Consider the following 24,231-nt stretch of genomic DNA (forward strand, 5'->3'; position numbering starts at 1 on the left):
TTTCCCTGCAGCATGCTGACACTTCAGCAAACTGAAATGGCTTTCCTCTCTGCACAGTCTCATGATTTCCTCCCTCTCGGATGTCCCCCTTAGCTACTGAAGCCCCCAAATTAGGCATCATCAACGAACCTGGAAAGAATTCAAAGCATCACTGCCAACTGTGTCTCTTATTGAGAGCACCAGTTTGAGACTCTTAAAAGGAGGAAAATGAGGAAGAGGAGATTTTTGGAAGGTTTTTACCACCTATTTTACAAATTTTATTTTTGTTGGGTCTGATCCTTCAAAAGAACGACCATCAAATCACATTTGGTTTTAAGTGGGGGATGGTCACATGTAATGTTTATGGTTTGGGGACAGTTCCCCATGGGGATAAACAGGATTAAAAGTCCAATTAATATGCCGGAGAGAAGATAACATCTCACACAGACCACCCTCCAAAACTACAGAGCTCTGCTCTGTCCTGCCTCCTGATTCCCGGGTCCATTCAGCACTGCCCCGCAGAGGGCTAGCTGGCATTCACTGCTGCCTCGCCCAGGCGAAGGATGGGATGCTGAAAATCTATCAAGAAAGCTTCCCATTTTTCTGTTCCTTCACAGCATGACTGCCAACTCCTGGCAGCCCAGACATGACAGACTTAAGAAAAAAGAAAATAAAAAGCAAAAATAAAAGACTACCTGGGGCCTCCTACCAGAATGGGTGGTTAATCCAATCGACACAAAATTAGAGATCTATACATATTTAAAGGGGCTTCTTGCGGACAAAACAGATCTAACGAAGCACTGCTGAGCTACATTATACTGGAAAATCCATAAATGTTCGTCCTCGCTGTCACCAGGCTGGAGGATAAAAAACAAAAAACAAAAACGCAATGCTTCCATGTATTGACTGCGCTAACCTGACGGGTTTAAGTCAGCTATGAAACGTGCCCTGCATCTACTTCCCGTCTGAATGCCTAAAGATTAGTGGACAACTATATCCGACGCTTGTACTGCTCAAGATGCCGTTTGATGCTGAGAAAGTAGTGGTCTAGCAACCCCAGGCGGCTCTAGGATGCTAAAATAACAACGCAACACTCGATTAGGAGTCCAGGTACTCGGCTTGTAAGACACTGTGCCACCCGTGGACCTCATATTCAAAGCTCACGTCCCTTCAGGTTCAATCTTACTAAAGCTTTCCGCGACGAATCCTCTCAAAGTTTCTAGCTTGAAAAACGGAATTACTTTCAAAGTCCCCTCATCTGGACTCCCCTCCCCAGACGGCTTGGCGGCAAGCGGGAACAGGAACAGAGAGGATGGCTAATCGTTCAAACAACATTTAAAAACCTGTAAACCAATCATCGTTTCAGAGGAAAGAAATAAGCGTTCACCAAGCAGACGCTGGGCAAGCGAGCATCCGATTTCCATTCAGATAGAAAAATATTAAAGAAGCCAGACATACGTTTCCCCTCCCAACAAAAGTGGCCTCTAAACTCCCCGGCCAAGGACACTGGGAGGAAACAGAGGCTGGGAACAAGCTCGTTGTCTTGGTCAAGGCGCGGGTCTGCGGCGGGGAGAACGCGCCAAGGGGGAGACAGCAGGCAAAAGGTGAACCGGAGGAAGCCGGAGCCCGCGGCGGCGGCGGGGCTGGAGCTGATCGGGCGAGGAAACCCGAGGTGCAGAGAGAGGGGCGGGGAAGGGAGAGCCCAGAGGCTCGGGAGGAGGAGGGAGGGGTCCCCGGACGCTGCCCAGAGATCGCGGCCGCCCAGTAAAGTTAATACTTACTCAGTTTCGCAATTGCGCCGCCCCCGCAGGCCGCCCCGCGGGGCCGGCTGGGGCGCTGGGGACGCGGCGGCGGCCGGAGCCCAGCGGCCGCCCAGCGCCGGTCCCCGGCCGCGCAACCCCGCGCGCCTCGCTCCCCGGCGCTCCGCCGGCCGCGCGCCCCGCACCGGCGGGAGGCCCCGGCTCCGCGGCGCGCCCTCTCCGCGCACCTCCGGGCCGGCGCTAGGTGAGCGCGGACGCCCCGGGCGGGGGTGCTGGGGTGTGCGAGCGCGCGGGCAGCCGCGGCGCCGCCGGCGGGAGCTGCTCCCAGCGCGGCGCAGATGGCCGCGAGCGGGCGGGCCGGTGAGGATCGGCGAGCAGCTGGGCGCCGGACGCGGTGCGGGGCGCCGGACGAGCGCGGGAGGCAGACTCGGCGGCCGGCTCGCTCCCGCGGCCGGTGCCTCTGGGCGGGGGGCCGGGCTGGGGGCCGGGCCGGGCCGGGCGGCCGGCGGCTCCGCCCCTTCGCCGGGCCGCGGGCTGAGCGCGCGAGAGCGGCGGCGCGGGGGCGCCCCCCTCGGCCCTGCGCTCGGGTTACAGCCGCCGCTCCCCGGCTCCCCCGCCCGCGCCTCGCCGGTTCGCCGGCGCCGGGAGAGACATTGTAACGGAACTGGGACGCCAGCGCTGCATTGTGGGATCTTTTAAAGCGGCGGGGAGCGCGGCCCGGCCGCTCGGGCCCCCACCCGCTTCGCCGGCTCGGCCCCCGCGCCACCCGGCCCGCGACGCACCCCCGCCCACCGAGGCCCCGCGGTCCCGAGAGCCAGGCACGGTGCCTCGCTGACTCTCACGGAGCAAAATCTTCCATCGCCCGGGGGTGAGACTTGTAAAACTGCCCTCCTCGGTCACCCCGGAAAGTAGGAGGCTTTTTCTGCAGACTCTGTTTAAAAAAAAAAAAGAAAGAAAAGGGCCCTTCCATCCCCCCAGGACTGACGGTCTGAATTGCTTTTCATCTGGAGTGGCAGTGATTCAGCGACCCCCTTCTCAGCAGCAGGCAATGACAGAGACAGGAGACGAAAAACACAGCGAATGAATCAGACGTGAGTAACCAAGTTTAGAAAGAGCTGGGCTCAGATTCAGAAAACCGCTCCCCCACCCCACCCCAGCCCCTACACACATCTACCTTTGAATAGAGCACATCGTCGAGGAAGGAGAGCGGTGCTTTTGTTTGGAAACAGCACATGTATGTGTCGTTTTCACTGTTCCACCTCTTTTCTATGGCATGCGGTTACTCTAGTCACCGGACAACATTCGGTCTTCGGTTCAGACTTGTAGTCACACAAGCGCACAACTCAGGAAGGGCTTTCAGTTTGGAGGGAGATGGTATGAGGATAGATGATGAATGAGATGCAAGGAGACATTCCGAAGATAAAGTGTCCCTTTTGATTCTCCAGACACTCGTTTTTTTTGTTGTTTTTTTAATAATTGAAACCGGGATAATTACATCTGAAGCACAGCTTGTGACCACTCCCCTTACTCAGGGCTTGACTTGGTTGGAGTTTGGATTGGTAGACTTTTTGTTTCTTCCTCTTGTTTTTTTGACCTTTAGCTCTTGCACAGCTGATTAGTTCCTCTGCTTTGGAGGTGAACTGAGGAGAGAGATGGTGGTAAGACTCAAATTTGGCTAATCAACCGTTGGAGAATTTGGGGACAAGAAGAGTTCTCTATGATTCAAGTGTAAAACCCTGGGGAACTTTTTAAAAGATGGAGGGCATTGGATCCTCTTCTCAGAGGAGTTTTCCAGCCTTAATGTTAACATTTCTTAAGCTTTCATTCCTTTGTCAACCTTTCACTCCGCTGAATAACATCAGTCACTGCCTGGTTGCCAAATGTGATGGAAAAATTTAGCCCCCATGTGGCATTTGCCAGTGTTGACCCCTCCTTCTTTTGTGGAACCTGCCTCCCTTGTTTTGCTGGAATAGTCATCCTTCTTTTATGGAGGTCCTGAAACAGGGATGAGTGGTAACAGTATGGGGTGTGGTTATTGTTGTACCTGGGCTCCAGATCTTACCAAGTAGAAGAACCTTAATCTTGTTTCTGTTGGTCACCAGGAGGGTGCTGACCTCGATTTTATCATCCGTCCAGAGGTGAACAAGTTGACTGACTCATGACAACCACCTTTCATACGACCATCGTGTAAATCAAGATGAAATTTATTATGATTGAGTAACTGTGTCCACTATTTAAGAGAAGCACTTACTAGGATCCAGGAACCTGATGAGGTGTCTTCATACCCATATGTGCCCTCTTGGTGGCTACAGATGCCAGTGAACTTACCACTGTCCAGCCTGAATAAACCCAGACAAGTCTCTTCCCTACCTTAGCCCCATGTGGTTAAATCATTCTTTGTTCAGCCTATAGTATAATTTGTTCTGAGCTTTCTTAGCTGTAAATCACATCCCTGTTAAGCTTTCCTGAGATCACACCAAATGTCCTTGGCAGGATTTGTAAACAACCCTTATTTCTGGTCTCTAATTATAGTCCCTGAAAGTAACCTAACTTGAATAAGTGAGTATTCATGCACTTAAAGCCCTGTGACACAGTCAGATTTTATTTGCAAGAGAAGAATATGAGAGGGTGGATTCAGAAAGGAGAAGAATCCCAAGGGAGAGAGACATATGTCTCCTCTTTCCTGAATCAGTGAGAATGAATTAGTCGACAGCACCTAGAGATATGTTGTATGTATTATTAGTTTCCTGCTGCTAACTGTAAACAAGTTACCGCAGACTTAGAGGCTATAAGAATGTGTTATTACAGCTCCAGAGATCAGGAATCCCCAAATCAAAATATGGGCTGTTGTTTGTCCTGGAGGCTCTAAGGGAGAATCCAATTACTTGCCTCTTCTAGTTTATCCATCTCTGGGCTTATGGTCTCTTTCTCCATCTTCTAGGCCGTAGAATAGAATCTTCAAATCTCTCTTTTGTGACTTCTGCTTCATGGTTAGGAAGACATCTCTTTCTCTGGGCTAGGCAAAGAAAGTAGGAATTGATGTAGATACATTTCTAGCCATATATGTCATGAACTGAATTGAGTTATTTGCAGAAAGAAAAGATACTGTCTTCATTACTAGTGAAACTGTCATCTGAATAACTTTTTTGACTGTGTGATTGCTAAAATTGGTGGCTCATTAGTCCAGTGAAACCTCTTTCCTTCTGATGACCCATATAACTGAAACCCAAGGTGTTAACACACTAAGTTCACATGTGCAGTTCATGGAAATAAATTCCTTTCTCTGGAAATCCCTGGCAACTCTTTTTATTGTGTCTATGGAATCATATGGCTAAGCTAGAGAAATATGTATCTAGACCAGCATTTCCCAAACTGGTCCACCAGGGAACACCACCTTGTAAGATGGGACGCTGGGAAGACAGTTGTACTGTGCTCAGATAAGGCCCATGAAACACTGTCGTGTCTATGGCTTAGGCCAGAAGAAGCTTGTCAGTGGGTCAGATCCATTAAGAGCCACATGTCGGGAGGAAGTCCCAAGGGAGAAACAAACATTTTTGTCACGAAGAAGGTATGTATGCTGAAAGAAGTAAATTGTGGACTTATGAATGTAACTTAGATATTCCATTATTATCTAACTCCACTTTTTTTCCTTCTTTTCCCCTCCTTCGTTCCACACTCTGTGTTTTACCCAGAGTACTTTATAGCTGCCTAATCTCAACCAGTGGCTCAGGACCACTCCTAGGTTCTCTTACCAAGTGACCCTGAAATTGCTTGTTTACCAGTGGAGCCTCCTTCTACTCCCCAACCTCTCTCCCCCACCCCTAAAGCCAGGGGCTATCTTGCATTTGTCTGTGTATCCCCCGTGCATGACACAGGCCTGGCTCAGACTGGGAGCTCAATTAATATGAGTTGAAATAACAGTGAAATGAATGAATGACAGTATAAATGCAGTAAACTCATGTCACCTGCTCATGTTATATTTGCCTTGGATCATCTTTCTAATGCATAACAAGCAGAGAGTTCCATTTCCTTAATTAATAAACATAACAAAAGCATAATAAGTATGGTATTGTGCTAGGTTCTGAGCTTACACAAATTGACATGACATAATCTCAGCCTTCTGTGAGCTCACAGTCCATCTGAGAAAAGTGGTGCGAAAAGAGGAAAAGAGGCAAATAATGCTAGTTGCCTGTCCCATTCTCTTTCTCCACTTCTTTCTTAGAAATAGAAACCTGATTTTGTGCTCAGTGAGAAGTTCTCTCTCACAGCCTTCCTTGCAGATAAGGGTTATTAAGTTTTGGCCCTGTGGACCGAAGGTGTTGTATGGGCCTTCCAGGAAAACTCATTTGTGTGTCCTCATTTATGAGCAGGGCTGACTCAAGCACTATTCTTGCCTAAAACACAGATGTAATAGCTGGAGTTACAACTCCAGTCTTGTGACATCAAGGCTACCTAGAAGCCTGAGGTCATCTACTAAAATTTGTACAAATGGGATCATTTAGAGTTTTTCAGACACTTACCAACCCTGCATTTAGTCACTGTTACTGACAAGTTTAGAAGGAAAAAAAAAAATCTCTTCCTCTTCAGTATGTGTGTAGAAAGCAATTAAATGTGCCTTTCTTTACCATTCCTAATGAAAATCTTGTACACATACTGAAACACAGCAAAGATCTAAAATTATTGTGATTTATTTGACCAACATAAAGGGTTTTTTTAGAAACAACCAACAATTCTCAGATCTGTAAGAATTTTTAATTTAATGATAGTTTCTTGTTTAAAAAAATAGTAAAACATTTAGATACCAAATCATAAACAGCTCCTTAAAAGACCCTCTAATAATGTGATGGGGTAGGAGGATGATGATCAATATATTTTATTAAACAGTGAAAAGCAATATGAAAAGAAAAAGCATAAACTGTAAAAGGAAATTATAACAGTATATCAAAAGGAATAAATGCAAATATATTTAGAAATAGGATTTAAAATGTGATTGGCTTCTTATTTAGGTAGAAGTTTTTGAGAGGATAATCCCATGAAAATTTTCTTATTTTTTTAATTATAGGCTAGCAGAGTGGATTTAGTCAGCTGAGACTAGCTCAACAAGAGCCTATGCTGGGATTAGAATATTGGGGAAAAACAGTGAATGTGGTGCCTGTTGTTATGAAGTTGTACCTTTGTAAATATGTGCAGTAAAATTTGAATTGTCAGACATTCTTTCAGCCTGAATGCCACTCACCAACTTCCTCCATATCGCCAGTGCTATAATTGGGGTTTATAATGATGATCCCATATGACTCTGATTATAGCAGAAAAATTAAATTATCTTATGCTTTGCCTTCATGTATTCAATTATATATTTTTATTAATTGCAAACTGGAAATCTGATCTGTTTATAACACGGCCGGTTTAACCAGAGCCTTCTTATCAAGGACCCAGTCATGGACAGTAATAGAGTTTATAGTTCCTGGAAAGGAAACAACCCAACAACAAATTTAAAATGTGAGATTTATATGATCATAGTAAGAATAATTATTATAAAATAATTTAGAATCATTCAGCAACATTTGAAAGAACTGTAACATGTATTGATTAATAATAAATGCTGCACATCCAATTCTTTTAACAAGTATAATAATTCATATTCTGTAAGAAGAGAAAAATTAGAGTATGAACAAAATAAATCTTCATTTCAAATTTGGTAGAAGGTGAACTGTTAATGTTAGCAGAAGGGCAGATATTAGGTGTAGGCCCAGGAAGAGGGAGCAGCAGAGGATGACATGGTTGGATGGCATCACCGACTCAATGGCCATGAATTTGAGCAAACTCGGGGAGATAATGGAGGACAGAGGAGCCTGGCATGCTGCAGTCCATGGGGTGGCAAAGAGTCAGACATGACTCAGTAACTGACCAACGGCAACTGGAATATTATACACTGAGTTGGATTATATGTCCCAATTTGGTTACGGTCCTGTCAAGCTGTTCCTCTTCTCACCCTTGGTTTCCCCAGAGATGTATTACTATGGTGACAATAAAGGACCTCTAGTAAACACGAGATGAGCATGTATCTTGGATCAGGTTCTCTGGAAGTAGAGCCTGAGGCAGGGATTCTGTGCTTCAGGAGAAGGGGGAGGAGGGATGTAGCACAGGGCCAAGGGGGATAAAGCCGAGTAAAGGGCCTCAGCTGGAGCCCAGCTCCAGCGTGATCCTATGGGGAAGTCTAGAGCAGGAACTGGGTTGCAGAGTTGGAGCCTTGGGGCCATTTACACCCCTATTATCGGTCACTCATTGGCTGTGGGTTGGTGGTAACACCTAAGGCATGGCACCTCCTATTCCCCAAGGGCAAAGAGGATTCTCTGAGAGGGAGGCACCTGCATTTAGTAACCAACACACAGCCCGAGAAAGGGATCTGAGAAGGGTACCAGCTGTACCCACTAACAAATCAGAGCCAAATCACACCAACCCTTACTGATCCTGTAACAACTGAAGCATACTACTAAAAAGTTCCTCAGAGGGCAAGTACCACATGTGACCATGTTTCTAAAGGAAGCTAGGTTCAAAGCACAACTTGGAGCTGTGAGGAGCCATCCCCTCTTCCAGCACAGGCTTGGAAACACCCTCCCTCCTCACCTGCGCGTGGTGCTAAGCAGGGGTGGATGGTGGTGGCTGCAGGGACTGAGGTGAAGTGCCCAGCAAGGAAGGAGCAAAGGATGTTAGAAAAATGTAGGATAGCTCCAGACAGGCTGGGATGGGACAAGGGCACCTTGGGTTAAGGCTTATGTCTGAGGCCAACTTGCCAAGCTCCCCCTTTCTTCCACCGCTGCTAGAAACGGTACTTGCCTGTTTATCTTTCTTCCATCAATCCCTGAGCTGCACACCAGGGTTTCTATCTTCCCTGGCCACTGGTACTGTACTTGCCTTTCTTCAAACAGCTTTTCCACTGCTCTTTTTTTCTTTTTTAATTAAAGTTGATTTGCAGTCTTGTGTTAGTTTTGGGTATACAGCCAAGTGATTCAGTTATATGTTCCTTTTCAGATTCTTATCCCTTTTTCCCCACCACTCTTGATATAATAACATTCAACTTCAGCTTCTCTGACATGTTATTTACTTTGACAGCTAAATATGATGGTGGACATGGGGAGATTTTTAATTTGTCAGTTACTAAGTCATGTCCTACTCTTTGTGACCCCATGGACTGCAGCATGGCAGGCTCCTCTGTCATTCCCTGTCTCCCAGAGTTTGCTCAAACTCATGTCCATTGAATTGGTGTTGCTATCCAACCATCTCATCCTCTGTCATCCCCTTCTCCTCCTTCCTTCAGTCTTTTCCTAGCATCAGGGTCTTTTCCAGTGAGTCAACTCTTCACATCAGGTGACCAAAGTATTGGAGCTTCAGCACCAGTCCTTCCAGTGAATATTCGGGATTGATTTCTTTTAGGACTGACTGGTTTGATCTCCACGCAGTCCAAGGGACTCTCAAGAGTCTTCTCAGCACCACAGTTTGAAAGCATCTGTTCTTCAGCATTAAGCCTTCTTTATGGTCCAACTCAGAGAAGGCAATGGCACCCCACTCCAGTACTCTTGCCTGGGAAACCCCATGGACGGAGGAGCCTGGTAGGCTGCAGCCCATGGGGTCGTGAAGAGTTGGACACGACTGAGTGCCTTCAGTTTCACTTTTCACTTTCATGTACTGGAGGAGGAAATGGCAACCCACTCCAGTATTCTTGCCTGGAGAATCCCAGGGACTGAGGAGCCTGGTGGGCTGCCATCTATGGGGTCGCATAGAGTCGGACACGACTGACGCAACTTAGCAGCAGCATGGTCCAACTCTCACACCTGTACATGACTACTGGAAAAAACTATAGCTTTGACTAGATGGACTTTCGTTGGCAAAGAGATGTCTCTACTTTTTAATACACTGTCTAGATTTGTGATAACTTTTCTTCCAAGGAGGAAGTGTTTTAATTTTAGGGCTACAGTCACTGTCAACAGTGATTTTGGAGCCCAAGAAAATAGTCTCTCACTGTTTCCATTTTTTCCCCATCTATTTGCCATGAAGTGATGAGACCAGATGCCATGATCTTCGTTTTTTGAATGTTGAGTTTGAAGCCAGGTTTTTCACTCTCCTCTTTCACCTTTATAAAAAAACTCTTTAGTTCCTCTTCACTTTCTGCCATTAGGGTGGTATCATCTGCATATCTGAGGTTGTTGATATTTCTTCTTGTGCTCTTGATTCAGCTTGTGCTTCATCCAGCCCAGCATTTCTTATGATGTACTTTGCATATAAGTTAAATAAGCAGGGTGACAATATACAGCCTTGACATACTCCTTTCCCAATTTGGAACCAGTCTGTTGTTCCATGTCCCTTTCTAACTGTTGCTTCTTGACCTGCGTACAGATTTCTCAGGAGGCAGGTAAGGTGGTCTGGAATTTCCATCTCTTGAAGAATCTTCTGCAGTCTGTTATGATCCACACAGTCAAAGGCTTTAGCATAGTCAATGAAGCAGAAGTAGATATTTTTATGAAATTCCCTTGCTTTTTCTATGATTCAACGGATGTTGGCAATTTGGTCTCTGGTTCCTCTGCCTTTTCTAAATCCAGCTTGTACATCTGGAAGTTCTCAGTTCACATACTGTTGAAGCCTAACTTGAAAGATTTTGAGCATTACCTTGCTAGGATGTGAAATGAGCGCAATTGTACAATAGTTTGAATATTCATCCATCCCAGGCTGTTCCCCTTTCTAAGTTTAGCTCCATGAGCCAAGCCCAGTGTGGGTACTACAGTTGGTCTTTGAGAAAAACAGAGGCTGTGCTGTAAGGCTGCATTCCAGGGGAGCACCCCAAGGCTATCCTGGGAGGTGCTGAGGAAAGGCTCTGTGGTCCTATGGGGGAGTGAGGGAGGCAGATGGAGAGCCCCCCGGGAAATACAGGTGTGGGCAGGTGTACAGGAGCGGTTACAAGGCAGTTCAGGGTGTTCCTCTAGCAAACTCAGAGACTTTCCTTCTCTTCCTCCCCTGGCCCTTCAGCCCCAAGCCTTCCACTGAAGGCACCATTTTAGACTAATGGAAGGTACATTTTTGACACAGATGAATAGATGAGTATGGGGCAAGAGTGTCAGATACTGGCTATTATAGGCTCTGAAGGAAGGGAGGAAAACCATAATTTTTTCCCTAATCAGGGAATGAAAGAGATGTTCCCTTTACCCTACAGGCTGGGATAGAAATAAATGACTCCAAGAACTACTGATATTGAGATTACGAATAGTACCACCCTGGCTGGAACCAGAATATTTCCCAATATGGTTCTCAAATAAGTAAGGAGTTGGGGTGCCCTTAGCAGTACAGCCCATGTAGGTGCCGTGTGACACAACAGGGTGGCTGGTTAAGACAGTAATGGTGATATCATCTTATTCCTCACACTTTCCAGGAGAGACCCTTCCCTTCCTGCTGCTGCTCATCACCGTGGGTGGGGATCCCAGTCTTCTTGACCTGCATGGAAGGTAAGGCCGTCTGTTGAAATAAAAGAACTTTAAGAGAACTCTAAAGCTCTTTTCTCAGATTGGGAGGATATCAAGACAGATCTTGGTTCAAGTCCTGACTCTGCTTCCTACTACTTGAGACCTTAGCTTTCTTATCTGCAAAAAAAATAAGGGGTAGGGGAGAAGAGGATAATATTGGTAGCATGTAAAGAGTTACTGTGATTAACTGGAATAATGTGTGTAAAGCATTTAGTACACTGCTTGATAATTAAGTGTTGTTGTTGCTATTATTATTATTATCTGCAGGCTTATAGGTGAGAATATACTTTCAGTTCAGTTCAGTTGCTCAGTCGTGTTCGACTCTTTGCGATCCCATGGACTGCAGCACGCCAGGCCTCCCTGTCCATTGCCAACTCCCAGAGTTTGCTCAGACTCATGTCTGTTGAGTGGGTGTGCCATCCAGGCATCTCATCCTCTGTTGTCCCCTTCTCCTCCTGCTCTCCATCTTTCCCAGCATCAGGATCTTTTCAAATGAGTCAGTTCTTTGCATCAGGTGGCCAAAGTGTTGGAGCTTCAGCTTCAGCATCAGTCCTTCCAATGAATATTCAGGGTTGATTTCCTTTAGGATTGACTGGTTTGATCTCCTTGCAGTCCAAGGGACTCCAAGAGTTTTCTCCAGCACCACAGTTCAAAAGCATCAGTTCTTCGGCACTCAGTCTTCTTTATGGTCCAGCTTTCACATCCATACATGAGTACTGGAAAAGCCATTGCTTTGACTAGATGGAACTTTGTCAACAAAGTGATGTCTTGGCTTTTTAATACTGTTCTAAATACCTCTAACATAATGAATTTTAAAATATAACAACCCGTATCATATGTACTATTATCATACCCATTTTATAGATTAGGAAGCCAAATCATAGTCTGTCATTAGATGTGTCACAGCTGAGATTCAGATCCAGAAAGTCTGGTTTCAAAATCTACACTTTTTCCCAGTATGATATGTGGTTAATGAGCGAGGCAAGACTTAAAAAGAGCTGAGAGAATGAAGCATACAGTTGGCATGGGTTCAGGGTGCAGAGATTAGACTGGAATTGTAAATTGAGGTCTGGGTTAGGCAGATCCCTTTCACCTGATCCCCCAAGTGTGCTAAGACTGAGGGGTAGAGAGTGAGGATTAGGGCAGTCCCAGCAGCGTCAAAGCTTTCTCACCATGGACTGCTCACCCAGCAAAATAAATTAACCTACTATTTTGGAATGATTGAAAAGTTTCCAAGTCAATTTGCAAGCAAATCAGGCATATAACCCACAAGTGAACTGTGGCTAAGACAGTGATGTGCATTTTCAAGGACATTTCTGGTCTTACATGTCTTTTACCAGATAAGAGACCATCCTGGTAAATAACCCACTGAGTGCTAGTTCTACTTAATTAGCTTTGTGACCCTGGGCATGTCCATTTGCCTTCCTGCACCTCTGTGTGGTAGAAGCGTGGCCTGACAGAGGTTCTTTGACCTCAGCATTGACTGATAGAACTGGCTGCCTGATAGGATCCCCTTTCCTTTTCCACTGTTCCCTGAATACTCTCCATCTGTATTTATTCCAAGTGGACCAAATATACAGGTGGGTCTGCATTCTTTTCACAGCAAGGGCTTATAGAATTACCTTAAATGTCACATCTAGCTCTAACATTCTGAGCATATGAATCAGAAATTAAAATAATTAGTGCCATTGAAAGAAAAGAGACATAGAAGGCTTGCTTCAGCTTCTAATAATGACCCAAAGAGCAGTTCAGAAATCTGATTAAGAAATCCAGAAAAAAAAAAAAAAATGAGTTAGCCTTCATTTGCACCAGGAACATAATACTCAGTGAATGTAACTTTGTTATTTATTTATTTTTTTACCTTATTCTGTGACTTCACTCCTAGCATTCGATTTGTATATTGATTTCTGAGCATTGGTTTCCAAAACAGTCATCATCCTGTAAGGAATATGGGACACCAGAGCTTTATAACAAATAAGTGGCAAAGACTGGATACCTTATGAAGAAATAGCCTTGTGTTTCTTGCTGCCCTCAAAACTGGGATGTCCATGTACTAATAGGGGTCATGACAGCATGTCAAGCTGCAGGAAAAACTGCATAATACTCCAGTGATTCTAGACGAAAGTAGATAATCAATTCAGCCCTGGACAGCTTCAGAGAGTAAGTCAAAAAGAGATCTTTTTATTTCCCTCAGGGCAGAGATGTTTTTTGGTTCTGTGTTTTAATTTTAGCACCTGCTGTTTTCTAGGGAAGTGTTGGTTAAAACAAAAACTCTGTTTATTAGAACCAAGTGTCAGGAATTAATCAGAGATGAATAGCATGTCAGTTTCCCTTCTCCTGTAATATAATAAAAGAATAATCATGACTGTGACTCTGGGGGTCTGTGTAGGTAAGGAGTCTAGTACTCTCTGGCCATTTTATGTAGCCACAAATAAAGGGATATAAAGGAGTTATTAGGAACAAGTTAAGTTTAAAAAAGCAAGACAAACAAGACAGAATGAAACATGGGAGCTAAAATTCCAGGCCTTGGCCATCAATCCCTAGACCTGGGTGCTCTGCAGAAAAAGGAAACTGATAGAGACCCCATGGCAGGTCATTTTAACTTCTGCCTTTCTAGTAGTCGGGAGTTGGAAAAGGGAGGTAGTGATCTGGGGTAGGAACTGCTTTACATGTAACAAATAGTTTACTGTGAGCGCTCAGAGGACATCCTTAGGATATATTTTAGAGATAGTGAAGAATTCACATGAATAAATTAAAACTGAGAGAGTGTACACTATGGTGAAACCCTAATTTCTTAGTATGGGCAGAAAGTAACATGGGCAGAAGAGAAGATGCATTGGGAAGTAACATAGGTTTAGGAGATTTGAAAGGTTTCTGGGACCGGAATATAATCCTCCCAGGGTGTGGACAGCATCTTGAAGTGTTCTCTTCTTTCAGACCTGCTCTCCAGCAGCCAGTTCAGTAGTTACTATGCACAGAAGAGGTGCTTGCATGAGTCTTTTTGTTAGATAAATGAAAAGCAAATTAATGCACTTTTCAGAACTCAGAGTCCTGAGCCTGAGCAAGGACAATTAGCAAAAGCCATAGACTATTTGAGAATGAAGTATATTGAAGTCTTCTAATGCTGGTTGTCAGTTTTTAACTCTTCTTCCTCCTGGCTACTCTTGCCCCACTCTTGAGAACAGAGCCCTGTAGATGCCTCCAGGCAACCCTGAAGTGAATGGATTAGCATCTAGAATAGGGCTAATAGGGCTGACTTCAGGATGTTTATCTGTCTGGGCCTCCATTTCTGCATGTATAAAAAGAGATGATGATAATGAATATTTACCAAATAATGTGATTTGACCTAGAGTGGGCCCCAGTTCAAGGTAGCCTTTATCCTTACTCTTACTATAGACATCAGAAGTTTCAGGTTGAAGGCCTGATGTTTTAGTGAGATGCTTTCCCTTCTATCTCATGGTGGGACAGTGAGTCAAGTGTGAGACCAGAAACCCAGCCTCTTAGTTAGGAATGGGGAGAGCAATGCCCTGATGATGATTCAGAAACGAGCACCAATATCAGGTGGGCAAATGTGAGACAGAACAGTTTCTTCACACAGTTGTTTGTTTTTTGGGTCCATTCTGCTGATAAACATCCTCACTCAGAAGTTATTACTTCAATTGAAAAATACTGGTAACCCAGCTGATTTGGCTGAACCAGTTGCTGAATCTCTCTGTAAACCAGTCAAGTTCCCTGTCATGGCAAACTGAAGCTGAGAAAACTTGAATTACTGCCTGTCAGTTTAGCTGGATGGGGTCTTAGGCTCATCTCATCCAATGTCTTCGATTACTGGTTGAGGAGTCAGAGCCAGAGATGTCTGGGGACTGCTCAAAATAATGCAGCAAATTAGACTCAGAGTTAAGACTCAAGATGGGATGCAGACAAACATTTATATTTATTAAGCTACACACCATTTCTATTCCTTGTGTCACAAACTTGTATCTCTCTGCAAAATAGTCAATGCAGCAATAAACCGGGATAAGAGAAATTTGTGAGTGAAATTGTGCTGACAGGTTTGGGGTTGTCTTAATAGTCTCTGAAACCACAAAGAGCATTTGATTCAATAGTTTGCAGCCAATTTGAGAATTTATATTTATTTTCAAAAGGTGCTTTCATTTTCAGAAGTTAAAGAAATCTCTGTTTCATGTTCAGTCTTCAAAAAGGCTGGGTGGGCCCGTGGTGATGGTTCTTTGTGGCCGGTGCCACTGTTAGACCAAGTACTGCTCAGAAAGCAATTCGAGCCAATTTTGGAGGAGCCCAATGTCATGTCTTTCTGATTATAGTACGTGCGGTTGTCAAGCGAGAGAAACCACATCCCTTGGTGAGTTCTGCAATCAATGGGCTGTGAGCAGTCAGCCATGCTCGTGGGGAACAGCTTTCCACTGTATTTAAGACACAAGACTTAACCCTGGATCAAGCTGCTCAAAATTGCCTTTTTACTCAAGATCAAGCATCTTCAGAAGTCCTATTGTATTAAGGAACTATTAAGTTGTACTGAAATAAAACAGCTAGAAAGAAAAAAAATATGTGTACTTGAAAGATGCAAAGAATTACCTTCATAGGGGCCCCGTTCAGGTGTATCTTTTCTGCCATCAAGATTCTTCTAGTTGACATTTTTTTGACTGTGCTGGGTCTTCGTTGGGGCTCAAGGACCTCTTTCATCTGGTACGGGGGCTTAGTTGCGACATGCAAGCTCTTTGTTGTAGCATGTGGGATTTTAGTTCCCCGACCAGGGATCGAACCCACATCCCCTGCACTGGAAGGCAGATTCTCAACCACTGAACCACCAGGGGAGTCCTCTAATTTGCATTTTGATATGTTTTCCTTTTCTTAATTTTAAACCACAAATTTTCCTTGTGCCAATTAGAGGGAAATGAAATAGAAGTCAGTCACTCCCTGAATTCCTCTTAGACCGTGAACATTCTTTCTCTCCCAGTGGTCATTGTGCATGCTGCCTCTACCAGTCTGAGACCCTCATGGCAGGCAGTAATCAACGTCCTGGAGATGGGATCAGGGAAAACTCAATCCTCATTATTCCCATCCTTCCCCCTAGATGGATGCCTGTGTCCGTCTTGGTTCCTTTCCTCCACACTCAGCTGTGTCTTTCCTTCTGCTCATCTCTTTATTCACGCCTTGTACACTAGAGGCTTGAGCACAGGAGATTTTTCCTCCCTTCCATTCTCTTTCCTGGTTACCTTATAGACCTCTCTCCTCGTACACCCCTGTTCATTATATTCTCCCTCCCATGTTATTCCAAAAATCTACCTGTAATGCATGGCTGGTAAGCATATTCATTTTGCTTATGATTAATCTCGAAAGAGGACTGCACATTTTGGTGTGTTTTTAAATTAAAGAACCACCACCAGAATACTTCTGAGAGTTCACTTTGACTTTATATTACAAGTATTAATATTCATTTCCCACTCCCCTCACCACATCCTTCTCTAATTAAACTTAATTTCCTTACTGAAAATATTTTAAAAAATTATTTCTGGCTCACATCTTGAGTGCTGCAGAACAGTATTGTGTTCCAGTACTTTTCATTGCAGATGTACCACAGGAGGTAAATGAGCCCTTTTGAAATAATTTTGGAACCTAGCCATTTTTAGGACGTTGTTTCTATGAGAAAACAAATTCCCAGCTTTTAGAACATGATTTATTTTAAGTGGGGTATTTCCTTTATGTGTTTGGTACAAAAAAAAAAAATCTTTTTGATGTGGTGACATAAAATCAAAGCAACCTGCCTTAGTTTTTACCTTGTTGAATATTTTCATAGTAGAAAAAACTGAGCCTGTTGATTTCTTACATTTTATTGTTTTAGGTAGCATTCTAGAGACCTTTGCAATGCATGTGATTGGTGATTTGGGAAGTTTTCATAGTTAAAGTATGTGGAGACTGCAGTTGTCCACTATTTCTGTTTTTCCCCTCTTCTTTCTGGGCCACATAAAGAGACTGCCATGATTTTCCAGTCTGCCATGGAGCCAGGTGTGGCCGTGGGACTGGATGCTTGCCAATGGAAATTGAGTACAAGCGGTTTGAAGAACTTTTGCCTTATCTGCTTAAGTGGATCTTCCCTGGCCAGAGACTCCTCTCTTTCCCCTACTTGACCAGCGAGACCTGAACAGCCCTGCACACCAGCTGTTGAAGGCAGAACTGTTGCCAGCTTGGGTCTCCAATGACTGATGCAGAGCTGCCCACCAAGCTGGGGCACTTATCTTGCCCTGTTAGCTGGGAGACAAATAAACTTCATTGTTCTTGGAGCCACTGTACTTTGGGGCTCTTTTCTTAATAGCAGTTTAGTCTACTCCATAAAATTACTACAAAAATTATTTTACAAGATGTCCTATTGTAAAGTATTTAACCTCAGTATACTGAATAATCAAACTATATAAACACAGTCATTTTCCTCAGAAAACAAAACTCTATAGACATTAGTCTTTGTTTCTCCTAGGAGTTTTCTCTATACATTAACAAATGGATAAGGCTAATTTAATCTTCCATTCAAACATAAAAATCTGTTTGCCAAAGCCAGACATATTTTCCAAAGAGTAAGGCTCATTTACTCTTCCATTCGAACATAAAAATCTGTTTACCAAGGCCAGACATATTTTCCAAAGAGTTGTTATTTGAAAAGGGTAATATGTTCTGTCCTTCATTATATCTATTAAAGGAAAATAGGTAAAAGAATACCCACCTCAGAAGCACATTTCTTTGATATAGTATCCCATGATAATCCTATCTTAATTAGGGCCAAATTCTGCTTATGATCAAATGCGGTCTCAAGAAACAAAATTCTTCAGGGGTCACTTTATAACACAATAATGAAAGAAGCTTAAAGCAAGGTTAACATCATTGAATTTCAGAAGAGAAAAATTCTAAATTGGAATGAAGGCAGAATCACACACATATTCATGGTTTGTTTTTATACCACAATTGGTGTCATATCTAATGGTACTTCTTTGCTGAATATTTTTGTTTATATAATTTGTTGATATGCTTTGTTTTCCTCACAAAGTAAAATAACATTTATAATTAAGGCTTTTTATATGCTTCTTCTGTTAGTATCCATTAGAATAGATACTAACAAAATAACATAAAATATGAAAGTTAAATAGTGTCAAATTGGCCCATGGCTAAAGAGCAAACATGGAGGCCTTGAATGAAATAGGGATGAATTCATTCCTCAAAATCTTAATATTGGAGAAGTAGGAAATGGGGTTACAGAAGAATCTATGAGATTAATGTCGCTGTTGTTTAGTCGCTAAGTCACCTCCAACTCTTTTGCAACCCTGTGGATTGTATAGCTCACCAGGCTCCTCTGTCCATGGAATTCTCCAGGCAATAGTACTGGAATGGGTTGCAATTTCCTTCTCCAGGGGATCTTCCCAACCCAGGGATCAAATTCATGTGTCCTGCATTGGTAGGCAGATTCTTTATCACCAAGCCACGAAGGAAGCACTAGTGAATATTACTGTATTCTTCATGGAACTCAGAACTCTGGGTAAATTCTGAGACAGAACTTTTAAGAGGATGAAATAAGCATTCAGTTCAGTTCAGTCACTCAGTCATGTCTGACTCTTTGCGATCCCATGGACTGTAGCATCCAGGCTTCCCTGTCCATCACCAACTCCCAGAGCCTACTCAAACTCATGTTCATCGAGTCGGTGATGCCATCCAACTATCTCATCGTCTGTCATCCCTTTTTCCTCCTGTCTTCAGTCTTTCCCAGCACAAGGATCTTTTCCAATGAGTCAGCTCTTAGCATCAGGTGGCCAAAGTATTGGAGCTTCAGCTTCAGCATCAGTCCTTCCAATGAACAACCAGGACTGATCTCCTTTAGGATGGACTGGTTGGATCTTCTTGCAGTCCAAGGGACTCTCAAGAGTCTTCTCCAACACCACAGTTCAAAAGCATCAATTCTTCAGCGCTCAGCTTTCTTTATAGTCCAACTCTCACATCCATACACGACCACTGGAAAAACCATAGCCTTGACTAGACGGACCTTTGTCAGCAAAGTAATGTCTCGGCTTTTTAATATGCTGTTTAGGTTTGTCGTAACTTTTCTTCCAAGGAGCAAGCATCTTTTGATTTCATGACTACAGTCACCATTTGCAGCGATTTTGGAGCCCAAGAAAATTAAGTCTGTCACTTTTTCCGTTGTTTTCCCATCTGTCTGCCATGAAGTGATGGGACTGGATGCCTTGATCTTTGTTTTTTGAGTGTTGAGTTTTAAGCCAGCTTTTCACTCTCCTCTTTCACTTTCATCAAAAAATTCTTTAGTTCCTTTTTGCTTTCTGCCATAAGGGTGGTGTCATCTGCATATCTTAGGTTATTGATATTTCTCCCAGCAATCTTGATTCCAGCTTGAATCCAGCCCAGCATTTCTTATGATGTACTCTGCATATAAGTTAAATAAGCAGAGTGACAATATACAGCCTTGACTTACTCCTTTCCCAATTTGGAACCAGTCCATTGTTCCATGTCTGGTTCTAATTGTTGCTTCTTGACCTGCGTACAGATTTCTCAGGAGGTAGGTAAGGTGCTTCAGGAAAAAATGTCATTCTCTCCTGACATATTTTAACTAGTAGTAAATTCATCTTACTTTAAAGAAATACAATCCATTAAGTCCCCTACATACGAATGAATTTCATTCTGAGAGTATGGTTGTGAGGCCAATTTGTAAGTCCAGCAAAGTTAGCCTAGTACCCAACTAATACAATTGGCTACTCAGTATTGTACTGTAATAGGTTTATAATAACTTTTCACACAAATAATAAAAAAGAAGCACAAAAAATCAAACATTTTTAGCCTTACAGTACAGTACCTTGAAAAGTGCAGTAGTCCAGTACAATAGCTGGCATTCAAGGATTGGCATCAAGTGAAAAGGCAAGAAGAGTTACTGACTGGAGGAGAGAGAGGAGGTGGGAGATGATAGAGCTGAAGGATCATCAGCAATAGGAGACAGAGGGCCAGCTGCAACTTTTCTCATGCCTGATGTTGATGGCACAGGTTTTGGTTTCTTGCTGGAACCAGATGCATGTTCTCATCTTGAAAGTTTGCAACTTGAAGGTTCTCATGTGGGGGACTTACTGTACTGGACTTTAACTCTGTCTGCCAGTAAAAGATTATGATAGCTATTATCTAGATCTTCTTTACACATATGAAGATTTTTACTTCAACCTTATACCGACATCTGTAGATCTTTGCTATAGTAAACATTGCTTCCCTTCTTCCACCAATCCCTGGCTGCCTGACTAAGCTAAGTGGAAGCATCGTAACTGGCCATCAGACCAATGAGAGAACATGCTTATATCAGTGGGAGCCAGTATAATATGGATCATAGGTCTGAAAAGAACCTTGATTAAATTTTGTGTCTTGGTTTCTGTGCTTAAAAATATAATATATATATTATAATATAAGCCACATTATAGTAATTGACTGCTGTGTGACCGTTCTTCTAGAGACTTAGTGCAAAGAATCTTCAAATGCTGGCTTTAGTGCTACTCAACTCTTTGATAGATCCAAACTGGGCCTCAACTTCCTTATCTGCAAATGAGAATACTGTATTAATATTTTTTTTTCCTAAGCCCCATCTAGAGGAAGTCTCTACCTGCAGGAAATAATGTGGCATACAACTGTTCATTTAAAACAAACATAAAGACAGCTTTTAAGCAGTATCACAATGGGGAGGGAGGAATAAAGGGCTGAGGAACACGTGACTGTGGTGATGGCCCTAGGATGGGTCAGCCAACCAGAGGACCAAGTCCAGCCTGCTGCCTGTTTTGTTAAGAGCTAAGAATGACTTTTCCATTTTTTTAAAATAATACTAATGTTAACATTAATATTCTTCAAGGTGGATAATTTATTGTTTTTTTATTTTGGACCATATTTGAAATGGTTTTGGAGTCTTTCCCAAAAGTTTGGTAGCTTAGGTGTGGAGATGGTGTTGAAAGGATCAGAGACTGAAATTAACATGGAAGATTCGAGAAAAGGAATGGAATATGTGTTCAAGAAGGCAATGTTGGGTTGTCTGGAGTCCAGATTGATTGGTAAAGCAAGGGAAACCAGAAGGAACTTGATCAGCTAGGATTAGAAAGAAGACTTAAAAAAGAAATGAGACCAAGGTGTCGTTTCTATAGGATAAAGCAAGGACAAACGATAGAAATCAACGAAGATGAAATCAGAAAGAAAGACTTCTCTCATTCACCATAACCAAATTAAAGATCCTGTAGTACTGAGACTAAGGTGTAAGATCTGGCTATTATGGTGACTGTGGGAATCTCAGAAGAAATCTGAAGATGCAACTCTAGGAAAGTCTGCTTTATCCTGGAAGGCATTTGTTCCACAGGAAGTTTTTCTGTCCATGGATAAGTGATGTCTGAGCTGTTGCTAGTGGGACTAGGTCACAGAGAATAGCCTTAGCCAGAGAATCTTAACTTGAACCTCAGGGGTTTGGTTGAAACTGAATGTTCCTTAGGAATGGAGCTGAACAATGACTCAACTCATGGACTTTGGCTCACTGGGCACCCTTTCCCTCCCTCCTAGGGAAACTGAGATTGAATGAATAATAGCTGTGAAATACTCTCTTGAGAACAAGACTCCTACACACTAATAAATACTAAATGCTTTTTCATTACAATTTAAGTGAATGACTTGCTTCCCTTTGAAATGCCTCGTAAATGAATGGCATGAGAAAGAATGATATTTCCCCAAAATGTTGCTCATTAACACTAATTTATTATAGACTCATGAATGTCTACAGATTTTGTTGATTGAAAATTAATTTGCATAAATATTTGAGGAATGGTAGGAAGGAACTTATAAATATCTGAACCATTTAATTATTTGAAGTACCTAGACTTAACTAAAATTTACTAAAGGATAAATTTAAAGCTTATTCATTAAATAGTGATATTTGGGCCTCATTTGAAATTTTTAAAAATCTTTTTTTTTTTTTTTTTTTACCCCTGGTCCCAGTCCCCATCCCATCCCCCTTGTCCCCAGATATTCTTTCAGAAACTCAGCAGTAATAGGAAGGAAAATATTCACATATTATAGAAAGCAAATAATTTCTTGGTCTTCATGACATGAGAATACTAGCTCTCCCACAGAGAAGCAAATTGGATGACAATTTTAGGATAATTGAATTGCTTGGTGCTTTTCAGGTTGTTGGGAAACTGGTGCTGTGAAAACCAGTTTATTTTTCAGTGCTACCTGTAGTTTCCTCTAGCAGGAGATTTTCTATTTACCCATTAAAAACAAAACACAGAGCAAAGACTTGCAGATTTGTGAGTAGGTTTATGTTATCCAGTGGCTTTGAGAATGGATACTTGGTAAACTAAATTAAAACAAACTGAGTTGCCCAAATTTTCATTGAGTTAAGTATAATAATTTGGTAATTTTAAACCATCTGAGGGCCAAATAGTTACTCTTTTTTACCCCTTTTGGGATGGAGATGAGGGGTTGGTAATTAGGGCTTTCAGGTATGAAACAATTGATAATGATACCAAGCAAAATGGTTGGTAATCACAAAGAGACTAAGGCACAAAAAGAAAAGTATCTGGGCAGAGACAAATCATGGAACTGAACAGAAACTGAATGACTTAGGCCTTTGTTTTCAAGGTTGACCATGCATCAGAATTACCTGGAGGGCTTATAAAAACACAAATCTCTAGGCCCCACCCCAGGAGTTTCTGACTCAGTTGATCTTGGATGAGGCCTGAAAGTTTCCTTTCTACCAAATTCTCCAAAGATGTGGTTGCTGCTCGTTCACTTTAAGAACCAAATTTAGGTTGATTTAGGGCAGTGTCTAGAGATGGAAAGGTTTAATAAGAAAGCATTGAAGGACTTCACTGGTGGTCAAGTGGTTAAGAATCTGCCCACCAGTATAGGGTGGTAGTGGTTTAGTTGCTAAGTCATGTCCAACTCTTATGACCCCATGGACTATAGCCTGCCAGGCTCCTCTGTCCATGGGATTCTCCAGGCAATAATACTGGAGTGGGTTGCCATTTCCTTCTCCAGGGGATCTTCCCGACCCAGGGATCGAACCTGAGTCTCCTGCATTGCAGGCAGATTCTTTACTGACTGAGCTGATGTATGGGTTCTGTCCCTGGCCTGGGAAGATCCCACATGCCACAGGGCAACTTGGCCTGCACGCCACGACTGTGGAAGCCTGCACACCTAGAGCCTGTATTCCACAACAAGAGATACCATGGCAATGAGAAGCCCATGTTCTGCAACTAGAGGAGCCCCCACTTGCCTCGCTCGAACTAGAGAAAGCCCACGTGCAGCAATGAAGACCCTTTGCAGCCAAACATTTATTAAAAACCAACATTAATAAAAAAAAGTGTTGATGACTATGATGAGAGATAAGAAGAAGCCAATTTATTGGAGGAAATCAAAGGGAAGATGGAATTAAGACAATGGGGTGATGACTAAAATAAAATTAAAATAAAAGCAAAGTAAACTTTAATTAAATGACAAGCTCTGTACTAGGCTCTTTACCTTCACATTTCTGCCAGATAGTCAGAATAATAACACTCAGAAGAGGCACAAGATGTTCACATGAGTGGATAAGAATGACTGTAGTAAAATAGCTTTGCAAGGTCAACCCAGTTAAAAAGTGGTCCTGAGTTCTAAGCCACTTAAGAGATAGACAAGGAGAAAAACAGATGGAGATCAGAATACCATATTTATTACTGATTAAGGCTGGGAGGGATAATGTGGGGTTAGAAGTGCAGCAACTCTGGGCTTGTTAATGCTATAGCTCAGAAATAGGCAGACCAATCTACTGGGCCAGGCCAGATGGACATGTCTCCTCCCGTGAGGGCCTCCTCTTGTAAAACTTCCAACATGGAGGACAAGATGTGCATACATGTGCATTACTGGAGCCATTCCCCAAGGAAGGAGAGCTTGACAGTGGCTGAGCTTTTGCAGGCCTT

At 43.0% G+C, this 24,231-nt stretch overlaps 1 protein-coding gene and 2 long non-coding RNA genes across 3 annotated transcripts in view; 1 reads left to right on the forward strand and 2 right to left on the reverse strand.

Moving 5' to 3' along the window:
- The window catches only part of LOC145545701 (uncharacterized), a 112,428-nt gene extending 109,685 nt beyond the window's left edge, over positions 1 to 2,743 (reverse strand). The window contains exons 1-2 of the mRNA XM_081590514.1: positions 2,725 to 2,743; positions 1,761 to 2,576 (exon numbers count right to left, since the gene is read on the reverse strand). Coding sequence (XP_081446640.1) covers positions 1,761 to 2,576; positions 2,725 to 2,743 — 835 coding nt within the window. The remainder of the gene's footprint in view (positions 1 to 1,760; positions 2,577 to 2,724) is intronic.
- LOC145503683 (uncharacterized) overlaps positions 2,420 to 24,231 on the forward strand; it is a 403,694-nt gene continuing 381,882 nt past the window's right edge. The window contains exons 1-2 of the long non-coding RNA XR_014051656.1: positions 2,420 to 2,830; positions 11,161 to 11,233. This is a non-coding gene — a long non-coding RNA (uncharacterized LOC145503683). The remainder of the gene's footprint in view (positions 2,831 to 11,160; positions 11,234 to 24,231) is intronic.
- Positions 2,914 to 18,731, reverse strand: LOC145503684 (uncharacterized). Its single transcript, XR_014051657.1, has 4 exons — positions 18,600 to 18,731; positions 13,113 to 13,189; positions 4,629 to 4,755; positions 2,914 to 3,379 (listed from the first exon to the last, which is right to left on the reverse strand). It is a non-coding gene; the product is annotated as an uncharacterized LOC145503684 (long non-coding RNA).

This window comes from Giraffa tippelskirchi, chromosome 4 (assembly GCF_054371585.1).
Source record: "Giraffa tippelskirchi isolate mGirTip1 chromosome 4, T2T-mGirTip1v1.2.pri, whole genome shotgun sequence".
In the NCBI taxonomy this organism is placed as follows: Eukaryota; Metazoa; Chordata; class Mammalia; order Artiodactyla; family Giraffidae; genus Giraffa; species Giraffa tippelskirchi.